The 16741-nt window shown below is 40.2% G+C and overlaps 1 protein-coding gene across 1 annotated transcript in view; it reads left to right on the top strand.

Annotated features, from left to right (window-relative positions):
- The window catches only part of IL16 (interleukin 16), a 93662-nt gene extending 79166 nt beyond the window's left edge, over positions 1-14496 (top strand). Inside the window, exons 15-18 of the mRNA XM_075855248.1 lie at positions 2036-2137; positions 3181-3427; positions 5684-5815; positions 12373-14496. Coding sequence (XP_075711363.1) covers positions 2036-2137; positions 3181-3427; positions 5684-5815; positions 12373-12551 — 660 coding nt within the window. The 3' untranslated portion in view covers positions 12552-14496. The remainder of the gene's footprint in view (positions 1-2035; positions 2138-3180; positions 3428-5683; positions 5816-12372) is intronic.
- The last annotated feature ends 2245 nt before the right edge of the window (positions 14497-16741 follow it).

Below are 16741 nucleotides of genomic sequence, written 5' to 3'. Positions count from 1 at the left end.
CGTATGACCTGAGCAATTTGTGGACTATGTTCATTGAAGGTCATAACACATGGAACACGTTTCACTTTAGGGTGATCAGATACTTTCTTACTTAATCTGAGTCCCTAACCTTGACTATTTGTGTTTAAATCTATTTTTTGGGATATTCACTCTTATGGAACTTGCGTCCCATCTCATTCAATCGGTCAGTCAACACTGACTCGTCGTCGACAATTCTCTTTACCCTCAACATCTGGATATATGGAAGATATCTGACCATATTCCTAGGGTGTTGACTGTCATACATGAGCAAGTTGTTGCGATCTGTCGGCTTAATAAATAAGTCTGTCAACAGGCGGTTATGTTTAATATAGACTATTGTATCCAGGAATTGAATAGACTCAGTATTTTACCATAGTGAACTTAATGTCACGGTCAGCCGAATACAAAAATCCGAAGAAAGCATTTAAGGTTTCAGATGAACCAGACCAGATGAGGAATTTGTCGTCTATGTATCGCCACCACCACAAAACATTAGAAAAGTGGTGGGACACATAGACGACAGATTCCTCAAAATCGGCCATCTGCTTGGAGTGCCGCCTCTCTTTTTTACTTTTCATTTGGACATTGTGGGATCTACAAGTCGGTTCCCTGGAGTCTGGCACCCATTTGAGCCCTGGAGGCTTATCTTGTTCTTCTGTGCTGCCCATACTCTTTACCTTTGAATGCATTGAACTTTTTTGGAGCTTTGCACGTAAGAACTTAAGTTTTCTACTATTGTTACTATGGAATCCATCAGGACTGATATACCTTTTCCCAACGTGTTTGCTTACACTACTGAAGACGTAGATCACATATTAAGTGGGACATTAGGAGATACTGCATTCCTGAGTGTCCCGTCAAAGATCGATGCTAAACGCAATTATGAATACGAGTCCGGATGCTTGCGCTGTTTACTACAGCTGACCACGTTGATAGATTCTCTGATTCCTGGGTGAGTGCCAAGTCAATTGAAACACGTAACATCTATTTTGAATGCCTAATAATCTCAGGTGTTATCCCTACTTTAGGGATGTGATGTTTTGTACACTTTATTCACTGATATTTTGGATGTATTGCTGATGAGCCATTAGAACATTTTGAAGAATTATTATGGCAATGTTGTTTCTCTTTTAAAAAAACATTTCATGCAATATATTTCTACCTGTATTTTAAGCACTATGTTAATTCTTGTCATAATCCCACCCACAAGGGTGTGTATAAAAGTCTGTGATTCACTTGTATTTTGATGCTTGACAAAGGCTACATTGGGCAGCTGAAACGTTGCACTGGTTTTTGCACTGATGGGAGAATAAATCTACCTTTTTTCTGACAACATCTGCTTGGAGTGCCGCCTCTCTTTTTTACTTTTCGTTTGGACATTGTGGGATCTACAAGTCGGTTCCCTGGAGTCTGGCACCCATTTGGGCCCTGGAGGCTTATCTTGTTCTGCTGTGTTGCCCATACTCTTTACCTTTGAATGTTTTGTAGGGGCAGCAGCGCTGATTCCCGTTCATTTCTACTTGATCTCTGTGAATTGTTACACCTGTAGTGGCGGTTTACAGTATTACAGCCTTCTCTCATTGAAATGAATGGGAAAAGGCTGTAATACTGTGAACCGCCGCTACAGGTGTGTCGACGATTCACAGTGAGCAAGTAGAAATGAACGGGAAGCAGCACTTGTACAAGTGCTTCGGCCACTTCAAAACAGCTGATCAGTGGGGGTCCCGGGAGTCAGACCCTGACTTATCAAATATTGATGGCCTATCCTGAGGATAGGCCATCAATTTCTAGGGAAAAAGAGAAAACTCCTTTAAGGGTGGACACATCTGTACCTAATGAACTTTCAAGAGCCTTTAATAGACGCTGTTGTTTTTTTTAGTCTATATGTGCTGCAGTGTTGAGTCATATTCTCCGTATTGGTCACAGTATTGCAGCCTTTTAGCCTACATTTGTGTTCTATCAAGGTCCCTGCTTTAACATAATCTTTTTTTCTCTGTAAATTCCCCTATTACAGCAATTTGATGACATCCATGTGGTGGTTCTCCACAAGGAGGAAGGCACTGGTCTAGGCTTTAGTCTTGCCGGAGGACTTGATCTGGAAAATAAGGAAATCATTGTATGTACTCACATTAATAAAGATTGTATTGAATTTGTTGTTGGTCTCTAACCCCAGTCCTTCTATTGGAATGTGTGTGTTTAATTGTGAATAACAAGTCCAGTTTTTCAGTCTCCTGTCAATGTCTGATCAATGCTACATGTTCAACAAACTTGTTTTTGCCAGTCACAGGACATGTATACCACAATCACCCATCAGCACCAAACTAGGCAACAAAAAAATATATCTTATTGTTTACCATTCAAAGCAATTATGATACAGATTTTAAATTCTTAGCTTTAGCCTTACAAGTCCATCAGCAGAAGCCAATGAACTTGCAGATAGAGGTTGTCTACTTCTGCTAACAGATCTGCAGCCATTTTCGGCCAATTCACATGTTGCTGTCATATCGCTATTACTGGAACTAGATGGCTGCGGCAAAACGGTCTCAGGTCATTATTTGGCCTTTGACAAACTTCTTAGTTGGCACTGTGCCCTCCTCGATCAGACTGCAAAATACAATTCATCACTCAAAAGACCCCATTTCAATGGACCAATAGCCATGTGCTTTACACCATTCCAGCAAACCCTTCACATTGTGCATAGTGGTCTCAGCATTGTCATGGAATCCCAATCTATGAAGGTCCCAACAAACAGTTATTGTGTAATAGAAAACAGACAATGGTAATATACTGTGTGGTTAGGCACTCGGGGGTCCAGTTCTGTAGGCCCGCGTACCTTACAACTTCACAGCTGATCTGTGGTTGCTCCTAGATATTTCCACTTCACATTAAAACCACTAAGATTTGACCAGGTCAGCAGGCCAGAAACTTGATAAACAGACTTGAAAAGGTGGTATCCCATGATGCCATGCTGAAAGAATGCTTGATGTTATGCACTTGATAGCAGTGGGTACAGCGGAAATGGATATTAGAAGGGTTGACTACATATTTCCGGTCATGTAGTGTAGTTAGGGTGACCTATATTTTAAACTATTTGAGTCTTTAACTAAAGTGGAACATTGAAGCAATGTCATTCAGAAACGTTTGTGGCTACTGTTGCAGGTGCACCGAGTTTTCCCTGATGGACTGACTGCACACGAGGGAACAATACAAAAAGGAGATAAACTATTGTCAATCAATGGGAAATCATTGAAAGGTGTCAGCCATAATGATGCTACAGGAATTCTGCGCCAGGCACGTCACCACAGACAAGCGGTCATTGTAATAAAGAAAGAAAAAGATGAAGAACAAGCCATGGACACATCAGAATCAGATCTCTGTGACGTCTCTGATGACCCAACACTATCTAGTGAGTATAGAGCTGACACGGTGCATTAAAGAGGCTCTGTCACCAGATACTCAAATCCCTATCTCCTATTGCATGTGATCGGCGCTGCAATGTAGAGAACAGTAACGTGTTTTTTTTAAAAAAAACGTTCATTTTTGGCCAAGTTATGAGCGATTTTATATATATGCAAATGAGCTTTGAAATGGACAACTGGGCGTGTATTGTGTTTTTAACTGGACGTGTTTACTTGTTTTACTAACTGGGCGTTGTGAATAGAAGTGTATGATGCTGACGAATCAGTGACCAATCAGCATCATGCACTCCTCTCCATTCATTTACACAGCAGCATCACGTTCTTACTAGAACGATGTGCAGCCACATACACAAGTGTCCTGATAATGAATATACATGACCTCCATCCTGGATGTCATGTGTATTCAGAATCCTGACACTTCTGAATCTTTTCTGTGAGATTTCCAGCAAGGGAAACGAAATCTCGTATACCTCGTAATCTCGCGAGATTACGTGTGGCTTGCTGGAATCTCACAGAAAAGATTCAGAAGTGTCAGGATTCTGAATACACATGACGTCCAGGCTGGAGGTCATGTGTATTCATTATCAGGACACTTGTGTATGTGGCTGCACATCGTTCTAGTAAGAACACTATGTGCTGTGTAAATGAATGGAGAGGAGTGCATGATGCTGATTGGTCACTGATTCGTCAGCATCATACACTTCTATTCACAACGCCCAGTTAGTAAAACAAGTAAACACGCCCAGTTAAAAACACAATACACGCCCAGTTGGACATATGAAAAAAAACACGCCCAGTTGTCCATTTCAAAGCTCATTTGCATATATATAAAATAGCTCATAACTTGGCCAAAAATGAACGTTTAAAAAAAAAAAAAAAACTTTGCTGTTATCTACATTGCAGCGCCGATCACATGCAATAGGAGATAGGGATTTGAGAATCTGGTGACAGAGCCTCTTTAACACAACCTACAAGCGCACAAGCGCAGGGGACATAACATCCCAATAGAATATGAAAATAACTACCATGGATAGTAAAAAATATACAACTTTATTAGTACATAACAATACATGGTATAACAATAATAGATATAGTAAAAAATACGGCGGATCATATATCGAGAGGAGTAGCAATCAGGTAAAGATGACAACATACCATGAGGAACACAAAAGACAACCAAACTCAAAAAACGTCCCAGTACTAACATACCATGGATACAAGTATAATGGAGTGTCAATAGGACAAAGAGATGTGTATGCGACTATATCCGTTGGAGAAATACTGCCCGTTGCAAAGTATACATAGCACAGATATGCTAAGAATAAACAACGTGTATGCAGACCAACAATTACAGATAAATACCAGATAGAATGGGTGAGAAAACCCAGATACCTGTAGACATGATGAAAGCAGGGGACGTAAAGAGATGGCACAGAGACACCTTGTTATGTACTAATAAAGTTGTATCTTTTTTACTATCCATGGTAGTTATTTTCATATTCTATTGGGATGTTATGTCCCCTGCGCTTGTGCACTTGTAGGTTGTTTCCAAGTTTGATTGGGGACCCCCCTTGTTTCGCTTTACCCTGTTTTGAGGTTCGCTGTATGTTGACAGAGCCTCTTTAAGCCAAAATGATTCGATTATTCTTCCTATAAGGCTTTATTCCCACAAATGTATTTCTCGTGACTGTGCTGTATATTAGAACAACAGACAGCAAACGGAGCCATTCAAGTCAATAAGACTATCCAAACATCCGTTTTTGTGTTTTTTTCACAAATCGTGTGTCCGTTGCAAGAAACTTATAGCATGTCCTTTTTAGGTCCATTTTTGCTGACCAGACTCTCCCATTAAAGTCTAACGGGTCAGTTGCTAATGAAATGCAAACAAAAAAAAGTGAAAGTAGGAAGTGCATGCAGAGGAGAAAACCGGCCGAGTAAAACAGATGACACACGGAAACCACACTGACGCCACACCAACATTAAAATGCATGAACAATGGTCCGTTTTCTGTTTTTTGTAAATTAAATTACAATAGGGCTAACCCGCATGTGAATCTGTTGGACAATCTGCAGAAGAAATCCAAATATGAGGTGCCATCCGTGGTTGCAATAGTTCTACTATTATTACTATTATAACTACTACTCTTGATATTATTATATCCCACTGCTTTTATACAAGCCTATCAGGATTGACTTGTACATGGTTTAACTCTATATTGCATTTTTTGGCCTAATTTCTGACAGATTCAGACAGTGCAGGATCTACAATGACCGTTACTCTTGAAAAGGTTTTGTCCGGTCTAGGATTCAGTTTAGATGGAGGAAAAGGCTCTGTTAATGGAGACAAGCCTATTGTCATTAACAGGATATTCAAAGGTGAGCATATTTTATTATCGTTGTTAATGTCTGAGAACATTTATACAGTATGAGCTGCAGTATAAAGAAGAGAGAATGAGAGAATGCTTCTGAAGTATTAACACCAAGCTTAACACGCTCAATAAGGCAACCTAAGATTACAGTACCGACCTTTCTCGTTTGCCAATAAAAGGTATCACTTTAACTACAGAGTTTCCACGTTTCACTGTTTTGTATGACATTAACAACAGCATCCACTAGAGGGCAGTAGTTTACCTAGGATAAATACAGTTTTTGGGTTCAGTTATATAAATACAACTCTGGCCATCCATCACCAAACAAAATTGTTTTTACGACACATGCACATGTATGTATGACAAGGAAATAATAATTCATAACTAGATTTCTAATGTATTGTAGTGCAGGTTCCGCAGCTTTGCCTCTTTACATGTTTGTAAGGCTTTCTTCTGTAATAGTCCATACCACTTCCTCATTCGCTGACCTTAAAATAGACGACTCTCGTTGTTTGCTGCATCCAACCTTCTTTCTGTCCTGCTCATAAAGCAACTGCAGACATTTTCGTATAACAAAAGCTAGTTCTCTCTTAGGGCACGTTCAGACGTGGCGGAATTGCTGTTGAATTCTGCCTTGGACAGTCTGCAGTGGAATTCTGCACCAGACGTTTTTTTACATTGGTTTCTTTTAATTTTTAGGAAACTTAGTTCAGACGTTGCGGAAAATAACAGTGCAGAATTTAGGTTGCGGTGCAGAATTTTCACGCCAAAGCATGAACATTTTCCCTGCGGATTCAGCGAATGCAAAAACTGAAATCTGCGGCATGTCCGCTGTGATATCCTCAACGTCTGAATTACCTGTCAAATATCCAAATGTTGCTGCAGATTTGTTGCGTAATTGCCGTGAATCTGCAGCAACATTTGTTGCGGAAAAATTCTGCCACGTCTGAACATGCCCTTAGGCTAGATTCACACAAACATGACAGATTTACGCGCGTAAAAAACAAACATGAATCTGTCCGTGTACGATGCGTTATTGCATCAGTGTGCTTTGCGAGTGGCATGTGTTTTTCACACACTCGCGAAGCACTTATTTTTATTTTTTTTTACAATAGAATTGATGCGCAAATCACGAACAGCACACAGATGTGCATCCGTGGGCTGTGCTTGGTTTTTGCCCACCCATTGACTTCAATGGGCGCATAGGTGCGTGAAAAACACTGCATGTCTGAATGACCCCATTGAATTGCATAGGTCCGTGTGACGGCCGTTATTTTAACAGCCATCACACGGACGTATTACCCGTTCGCGTGAATAAGCCCTTAGGCTACAAGTAAGATGCAGTATTATTTACAGCACTCTATATCTATGCAATGGGGAGATTGCAAAACAGCATGGTGAGGGCACACAAGAAAAAGTATACCCACTGTCTCATTTATCAAAATGTTATTGTTCATGGATTGTATTCCTATATTACATGTATTATCATGTGGTTACATCTGGTTAATGTCAGAGTCCCTCCGCAAATTGTATAGGTTTTTTTGGGGAACACCCGATGTGCCCTGGCATACAGACAGAGTAGGGAGGGGGGCCCATAGCAAAGATAAAGCTGTGAGCCCCATTATGATGTTTGGGTTTTGCCACCCATAAGGGCCTGGTGTGTGTTTCCACCTCCATATCTATACTTTATGTACTTGCCCCCCAATAGCAAGGGGAATCATATGTACAGTATGTCCTTGCCTACGTGAAATCATTTAAAAGTAGCTATAAAAGGGTAAATCATTTAAAATGATTACATTTGCCAGGGGTACAATCGGGCAATTCCAACCAGCACTCTATATGAGTGTTGTCGCCCACTGTCTCAAATTAAAGCCCTTCTCTGTGTGTTTGGTATAGCGCGGCATTTATCATATCTCAGCAAGTACAAACAGTATGCTCAGCAGTTTCATTTAACCTGTATATTTTACATTCCTAATATTTTGTTGAAAATTGCTAGAGAGGAAGGGGACTTAAATATACGGTACAGTCACATATATACAGGACTGTGACAGTTATATAGTGTCGAGGCTTGACTACAACTAGACTAGACTACAGAACTAAAACATTACTGCTTTATGCAGTTTTACCTTTACATACAGATGTAGCTGTCTTTATCTTGACTCTGATCACTTGCTGTAGCGTGATATCACACAACAAAAGCCATTGAAAAAAGGAGTCAAGTTAAAGAGAACCTTTCACCTGCCCATACATGTGCAGCTGAGTGCAGCATGTAATAGTCAGGGCTTCACAAACACTGTCTCACGTAAAACACAGACTGGTAGTTCTGCAGAGAGCGTGCGTTTGCGCCCTCACGCATGCGTGCGTTCGCGCCATCTCTGAAAAACCACCAGTCTCTGTGTTCTCGTGGGAGGGAACACAGCGCAAGCCGCTCTGACACTGTCTGTAGCTGATTGGACAGTGTCAGTGTGAAGAGATCATGCCCTCTTGCCATTTGGTTAGATAGAAACGCCCCATTGACAGTTCAGGGGCTTATTTACATATTAGGTGCCAATTAAAACGGCACCGATATGTAAATAACGGAGGAAGATAGGAAAGTAATTTTACATGAGACAGTGTTTGTGAAGCCATGACCATTAGATGTGGCACTCAGCTGCACATGTATGGGCAGGTGAAAGGGTCTCTTTAACTTGACTCCTTTTTTTTGTATAATTAAAGTTAGACAATTTTCCAATATTCTTACTGTATTAATTCCTCGGGGTTTTACAGATCTCTGCTTGCTGTTATTCGGTAGGAGCATTTATTGTTTACTTCCAGTGAATACAATTTTGGCCATGATCATATGATGGACATACAGGTGCTGGGAGCGTTAAAAGACACAGCTCTGATACACATACAGATATAGCCATCTTTATCTTGACTCTGATAATTTGCTGCAGCGTGATATCACACAACAAAAGCCATTGAAAAGTCATTGAAAAAGTCAAGATAAAGGATCTTGCCACTGTGTATTTAATGCGTTAAAAGTCAAGATAAAGACGGCTACATCTGAACTGTAACGAGCCGTGCACCTGTGTGTCCGTCACATGACCATGGACAGAATTTTATCCACTGGAAGTGGCAAGGAATGTTCCTACTAAATAACAACAAGTAGAGATCTTGAAAACCGTGAGGAATTAAAACAGAAATTATATTGTAAAATTGTATAACTTTTAATTATAGAAAAAAATCAATAACTTAATTTGCATAAACTGGAAGACCCCTTTAACCCCTAGGTGCACCACGACGCAACTGTACGTCCATGTGGCCAGTGTCTTAGCGCACGGGGATGTACAGTTACTGCGCAGTTCTCGGCGATAGTGTGCACCGGGAACCGGGAGGCCAGCTGTCCCTGACAGCTGACACTCCACTGTATGCCGATCAGCGGATTATTTCCACTGATTTCGGCAATTAACCCCTTAATTGCGGTGATCGATTGCAATTACCGCAATTTAGGGGTTTCTAGCACATCGGCAGACCCCACAATGAAATCGTGAGGTTTGCAGATGGCTAGCATGGCGATCGGAGGCCAAGTAATGGCCTCCGTGTCTGCCATGTACGGAAGCCTATCAGGACCAGCCTCCTGATAGCTTTCCTGTCAGAGTGACAGGACGTCACTGCCGTTCGCGATGCACACTGTTGATGACAGTGTCGGTGACCGTGCGCATCGGGAACCGGGAGGTCAGCTGTCCCCGACAGCTGACACTCCACTGTTGCCGATCAGCGACTCATTGCTGCTGATTTTGGCAATTAACCCATTACATGCAGGGCTCGATTGCGATCTCCGCATGTAGCGGGTTTGTAGCACATCAGCAGCCCCCATGCAATTGTGGGAGCTTCTGATGCTTGTGATGGCACCCTGGGGCCAGACAATGGCCCCCCGGGTCTGCCATGTATGTCAGCCTATGAGGATCAGCCTCTGGCTGGTCCTCGTAGACTAACTGTCAGAGTGACTGTGACGTCACACTGACAGTTGGAATACGTTACACTACCTTGGTAGTGTAATGTATTCTAGCAGCGATCAAAGCTGCAGGTAAAAAAAGAAAGTGTAAAAAGTAAAGAAAAGAGTAAAAAAAAAGTTAATAAAAATGTTTTACAAAAATAAAATATTTTTTTTTCCTATAAGTCAATTATTATAGGAAAAAAATGAAAACGTTAAATAACAGTACACATATTTGGTATCACCACGTTTGTAACGACCCTATCTATAAAACTATAATGTTATTTTTACCGCACGGTGAACACCGCAAAAAAAACAAACTAAAAACTATGCCAGAATCACTATTTTTTGGTCACCACTCCTCCCGAAATATAGAATAAAAAGTGATCAAAAAGTCGCATGTACCCCAAAATAGTACCAATAGAAACTACAACCCTTCCCGCAAAAAACAAGCCCTTACACAGCTTTTTTGACTGAAAAATAAAAAAAGTTACGACTCAGAATATGGTGACACAGAAAATTAATTATTTTATAAAGAAGTGATTTTGTTGTGCAAACGCTGCAAAACATAAAAAACGACCATATGGTATCGCCGTAATCGTACCGACCCGCAGAATAAAGTAAAATTGTCATTTATAGCGCATTATGAGCGCCGTAAGAAATAAAGAATTTATTACGCCAAAATCACTGTTTTTTGGTCACCAAAGCCCTAAATAAAATGTAATAAAAAGTGATCAAAAAGTTGTATATACCAAAAAATGGTACCAATAAAAACTACAGCTTGTCCTACCAAGAATAAGCCCTCACACCACTCAATTCATGGAAAAATAAAAAAGTTATAGCGTTTGGAAGGCGTGGAGTGAAAAACTAAAATGGAAAAGCAAAAAAGGATCAGTCCTGCAAAGGTTAATATCTATTAAAAAAATAAATTATTACTACATGTGGGGTATTGTCATACTCGGGAGAGATTGCGTTACAAACTTAGTGCGACTTTTTCTCCTTTATCTCTTGTGAAAATGAAAAAATTAAACATTTTAGTGGACAAAAATGTTTATATTCATTTTCACTGCCTAATTCTACTAAATTCTGCAAAAAACCTGTGTGGTATAAATGCTTACTATACCCCTAGAAAAATTCCTTGAGGGGTTTAGTTCACAAATGGGGTCACTTTGGGGGTGTTTCCACTGTTTTGTTCCCTCCAGGGCGTTGCAATCGGGACATGGCACTAAAAACCAATCAAGCAAAATCTGCGCTCCAAAATCCAAATGGCGCTCCCTCCCTTCTGAGCCCTGCTGTGTGTCCAAACATCAGTTTATTACCACATATGGGGTATTTCCGTAATCGGGAGAAGATGCTTTACAAATGTTGCGGTGCATTTTATTCTTTATTCGTTGTAAATATTACAAATTTCTATGTTTTTTCAGATTTTCATTTTCACAGACTAACTCCAATAAATATAGTAAAATACCTCTGGGGTCAAAGTGCTAACTATACCCCTAGATAAATTCCTTGTGGGGTCTAGTTTCCAAAATGGGGTCACTTTTGGGGAGTTTCCATTGTTTTGGCACCACAAGACCTCTTCAAACCCGACATGGTGCCTAAAATATAATCTAAAAATAAGCAGGCCCCAAAATCCTGTAGGTGCCCTTTTGCTTCTGAGGCCGGTGTTTCGTTCCATTAGGACACTAGGGCCACATGTTGGAAATTTCTAAAAACTGCAGGACCTGGGCAATAAATATTGAGTTGCGTTTCTCTGGTAAAACCTTCTGTGTTACAGTTTTTTTTTTATTACAAATTAATTTCGGCAAAAAAAAAAGAAATTTGTAAATTTCCCCTCTACTTTGCTTTATTTCCTGTGAAACGCCTAAAGGGTTAAGAAACTATCTGAATGCTGTTTTGAATACTTTGAGGGGTGCAGTTTTTAAAATGGGGTGATTTATTGGGGGATTCTAATATATAAGGCCCTCAAAGCCACTTCAGAAGTGAACTGGTACCTGTAAAAACAGCCTTTTGAAATTTTCTTCAAAATTTGAGAAATTGCTGCTAAAGTTCTAAGCCTTGTAACGTCCTAGAAAAATAAAAGGATGTTCAAAAAACGAAGCAAATATAAAGTAGACATATGGGAAATGGTAACTAGTGACTATTTTGTGTGGTATAGCTATCTGTTTTACAAGCAGATACATTTATATTTAGAAAAATGCAAATTTTTGCACATTTTCACTAAATTTTGGTGTTTTTCACAAATAAATATTGAATTTATCGACCAAATTTTTCTACTATCATAAAGTACAATATGTCACGAGAAAACACTCTCAGAATCGCTTGGATAGGTAAAAGCATTCTAGAGTTATTACCACATAAAGTGACACATGTCAGATTTGAAAAAAAATCGGCTGTGCCACAAGGCCAAAACAGGCTGCGTCCTGAAGGGGTTAAAGATTGCTACATCTGTATAGAATCACATATTGCTCATACTTCAGTATTTAATCATTGCAATAGCACTTGCTGAAACCACCCTGTCTACCAGTGGGAGATGAACTTGTAATATGGACCTTGACATTTAAGTCACTAGATGTTTGTTTTTCTAGGTGTGTCAGACAAGAACGATGCTGTTCAACCCGGAGATGAGTTACTGCAGTTAGGAAATATCAACCTACAAGGTCTCACTCGGTTTGAAGCCTGGACTGCCATCAAAATGCTACCCAATGGGCCTGTACTCGCGGTTATTAGGAGATCTAGCACCACCGGCTATTTGGGCGATGAATGAACATAGTACAGCTACGGAAACTGCTTCTACAATATAGCACAACTGCATTTATTCCCGGTGTGGTGTGTAGACAATGGCAGACTAACCACAAAGGAGAAGGCCACGGCAGACTAATCTTCAGCTCTTTAGTCCTATTAGTGATATGATGTTATATTAACCTACCAAATACATTTAACAACACACAAAAAAAGAAATGAAACACCTTGACCGCTTTGCGTTTCTCCTAAACGGCTTTTATTGATTGAGTTCACATAGAAGCTTTTAGTGCGGTAAAAAAATGCAAAAACCATTGCGATCCCAAAAAACGATCTTAAATTTCAGTTCTTTTAGTGCAAAAGTGCTGTGAGTTTCAGTTAGTAAGAGGTGCAGTATTGTATCTGTAAAATATCCCACCCCCAGATATCCTGTTTGAACTCAGCATAACAGAGCATTGCCAGTAAAACATCTGTGTCTGATGATGACGGCGAATGCACGGAGTATGCAGCCACGAATCCAAGTCACATTGTCCCTCTATGTCACTATGACAGCACTATTCATTGCCAGTAAAGGTAGTAAAACGATATTTAGAATTTTAATTTGCTGCCTAACGCTATATAGCTAACAAAGAAGATCATTTTGTATGCATAAGATTTTAGTATAGGTAGTGTTGGAATGACTTTTTAGGAACCTGTAGACACGTCCCTTAGGATCCTACCATTATTAAATGCAAAAACATGCTTTATATTAACAAACGAGAACCCAAACCTGTGAAGTATGACATGCAAATGTAGACACAGCACCAACTCCTAAATTCTGCCACTATTACCCACATATGACCCTGATCAGAAGGTGCCCTTCCCCGCGGGGCCCATAGGCACATGCCTCGTGGGCCTAACGTTCGAGGAGGATACTGCAGTGCAAAAAAGACCCTCATGGATTAAAGTTAATTGTTTTAACTTCATTGCCATAAAAATAATATAATAATAACAACAATGAAATATAAATTCAGGCAGAAAATGAGTAAAGCAATATTCATTACCAGCTGTCACACTCCATTGAACTGTATGAGTGTTCCAATTACTAACTTAATAGTGCCATAAAACCATAAAACGTTGGGATGGGTATGTTTTTAATGTAAATTAACATTACACGACCGCAGATGGAACCTTCGAGTAGCCTACTGCAACTAAGGAGTTTATGTTTTGTGTACACTCATGGAAAGAGAAATCTTTTTAATAGGAAGCCCGCATTTCTAATATTGAATATATCGTGTCAATGATAAACACACATAGAGCACGCTGGGATTTAATGAGATAAAATGAATGATATTTAGTACATCTGTTAATCTACAGTCAGAACACATGGCACTATGCAAATGATCAGATGGAAAAATATTTGGAGCAAGGCCGAAAAAAATTAAACATTCTTGGTGCTTGACAGGCCTCTGTTGACTCCAGTCTACATAGAAAATAAGTTTATAGAAAGTAACCGGTGCACAGACTTCCATAACAACGCACTAACAGTATATACCGTAGGAAAGCGAATGTTGTTTTTTATCCAATTAAGTGAGCCAAGGACACTGTAAATTCTGGAGGATGAGTGTGAACAGGGGAGACAGTGATGTAAGCATTTCGCTTGTACCAGTCCTGGAAATGCAAAAAGATTCTGGTCTTTGGTAAAAAGTGGTTCAGCACCAGGATCCATAGCGGATATTCCACTGCGTGTCTCACTATATGGGGACCCTGCCATCGTATAAGTTAATTATTCCATTATTTTCCCTATGTTCTATCTTAGAGCTCTTCAACATGTCAACTATATGGGTATGTGCACACGATAACTGGCTTTTACGTCTTAAATTACAGACTGTTTTCAGGAGAAAACAGCTGTGTCGTTTCAGACGTAAATGCTCCTCCTCGCATTATGTGAGGCGTCTTTGACGCCTGTAATCTTGAGCTATTCTTTATTGAATTCAATGAAAAACGGCTAAAATTACGTTTCAAAGAAGTGTCCTGCACTTCTTTGCCGAGGCAGTTATTTTACGCGTTGTCGTTTGACAGCTGTCAAACGACGACGCGTAAATGACAGGTCGTCGGCACAGTACGTCGGCAAACCCATTCAAATGAATGGGCAGATGTTTGCCGACGTATTGGAGCCGTATTTTCAGACGTAAAACGAGGCATAATACGCCTCGTTTACGTCTGAAAATAGGTTGTGTGAACCCAGCCTAAAGCTCGCCTGTGCGGATTTGCAATTATTTTGTATACAATAATTAGTTTGTAGCATATACCAGGCCTCCTAATGCCTCAGGCACACGACAGTGTGCACCGGCCGGGTCCCGTTAGTGATACGTGAAAAGATAGGACATGTCCTATCTTTCCACGGATTGGAGAATTGTGTCAGTTTTCATGGACCCGATTTACCTACTAAAGTATATGGGTCTGTGAAAGCTATCGGGTGCCACTCGGATGTCGTTAAAAACTGTGTAACTGGCATATTGCTCTTTCCTCAACTTCATTCTTGTCTTGCCAGGTTGGGAGAATAATTACAGGTTGGTACATGACCCATGTTACTTTTGACACTCTGTCTATAAGGATACAAACTACAGTTTCATTTTATGAAGATGTGACGTTGACATTTGAATTGTCTATTCAAAATATCGTTTCAGCCGACTAAATTTTGAATATTTAAAGGGGTTTTCCAGCTTCTGACAACTGATGACCTATCCACCAGATAGGTCATCAGTACATGATCTGTGGGTGTCCGACACCCGGACCCCGCACAGAACAGCTGGTCCGGTGCCTCCGTGCACCGGACGTACAAACCGGAAGTGAAGCCGTTAGCTCCGGCCACGGAATAGATTCAGAGATGAAGTACTGCAGCTCTGCTCCTATTCAAGTGAATAGGAGCAGACCTGCAGCACAGCCGCTATGCTATGTACCAAGCCAACTGCTTCCGGGCTCCGTACATAGCATTATGTGCCACAACATCAGGTGCCTGCAGGCCACCGGAGCGGATTATCGGTGCGGGTTCAGGATGTCGGACCCGCACCGATGACCTATCCGGTGGATAGGTTATCAGTTGTCAGAAGGTGGACAACCCCTTTAAGGCTAATTTCTCACAATCTATTTTCTACTTCCAGGGATTGAAGGACTTTACCAAAAATTCTAACATACCATTACCCTAGTACTGCCAAATATGAGATCTGGAGATGTGTTTTGGTTAAATCTGTGGTATATATATTGTAGCTATAGCTGCCTGGAATTCCCAATATAAACTAGCAAATGGTTTGCAGACTATGAACATGTCAAATATATTCTATTATGTGTTAAAGAGGACTGGTCCACTCTCCTGAAATGTCAGTTTTAGTAAATACTTGTGTTCCTGTTATTCCTCCTGGAAATGTATGCATACATTGAAAACTGGATGTTACCATTCCCATTGTTGCATGTCCCTACACAGTATCCAATAAGTGCGGATCGACAGGGGGAATGGTAAAACTCAGTTCTCATTTCGGTCATACATTTCCAGGAGGAATAACGGCACAATGCAAAGTTCTAAAAGAAGATGCTCCAAAATTGTTATTTCTTAGAAATGTTAGTATTACTAAGACTCTGTTCCCTTCTGTGTCAGAGTCTCTATACTGATCTTCTGTTGCAGATTCTGTCAGATTTGACAGGAAGAATAGTGATGCATGCAGTGCTATTATTCCTGTCAAGATGAGGGATTCCAGACAGACCCTATTATAAGCCAATGGGGTGCATCGGGTGCCAGTTGGCAGTCATCTTACAATGGATTCGACACTGTGTTCTGGTTTCTGTTATAAACGGAAAACAGGAGGCAGATGTGAACAGGGCCTAAAACAGACATGTCAGGAGATCTGTAACAACTTTCTTCAGAGTCATTTTCTTTTTTGAGTTCCATTATGGATAACTTAATGGGCACTAGACATCTCACTTCTACCGGACAACTAATATTACTTATTCAAATAGTTTGGCATAAGAGCTTTAATATGAGGGAATTTAGGAAATAGCAGGCTTAAAGTTTCTGCCTCTTCTGTCGTACGAATCTATGCAATATCCATCTTTTGTAAATATTTCATTAACTTTGAGGGTATATGATATTCATGTAAATACGTATGTTATGTAATATTGAATAAAATTGTCCAATTAAATGAGATTGGTCAAATTGGGTTTTATTGTGAATAATAATAA

The sequence above is a fragment of the Rhinoderma darwinii genome, chromosome 3 (genome assembly GCF_050947455.1).
Source record: "Rhinoderma darwinii isolate aRhiDar2 chromosome 3, aRhiDar2.hap1, whole genome shotgun sequence".
Classification (NCBI taxonomy): domain Eukaryota; kingdom Metazoa; phylum Chordata; class Amphibia; order Anura; family Rhinodermatidae; genus Rhinoderma; species Rhinoderma darwinii.
This window is presented reverse-complemented; position numbering and strand designations above follow the sequence as displayed.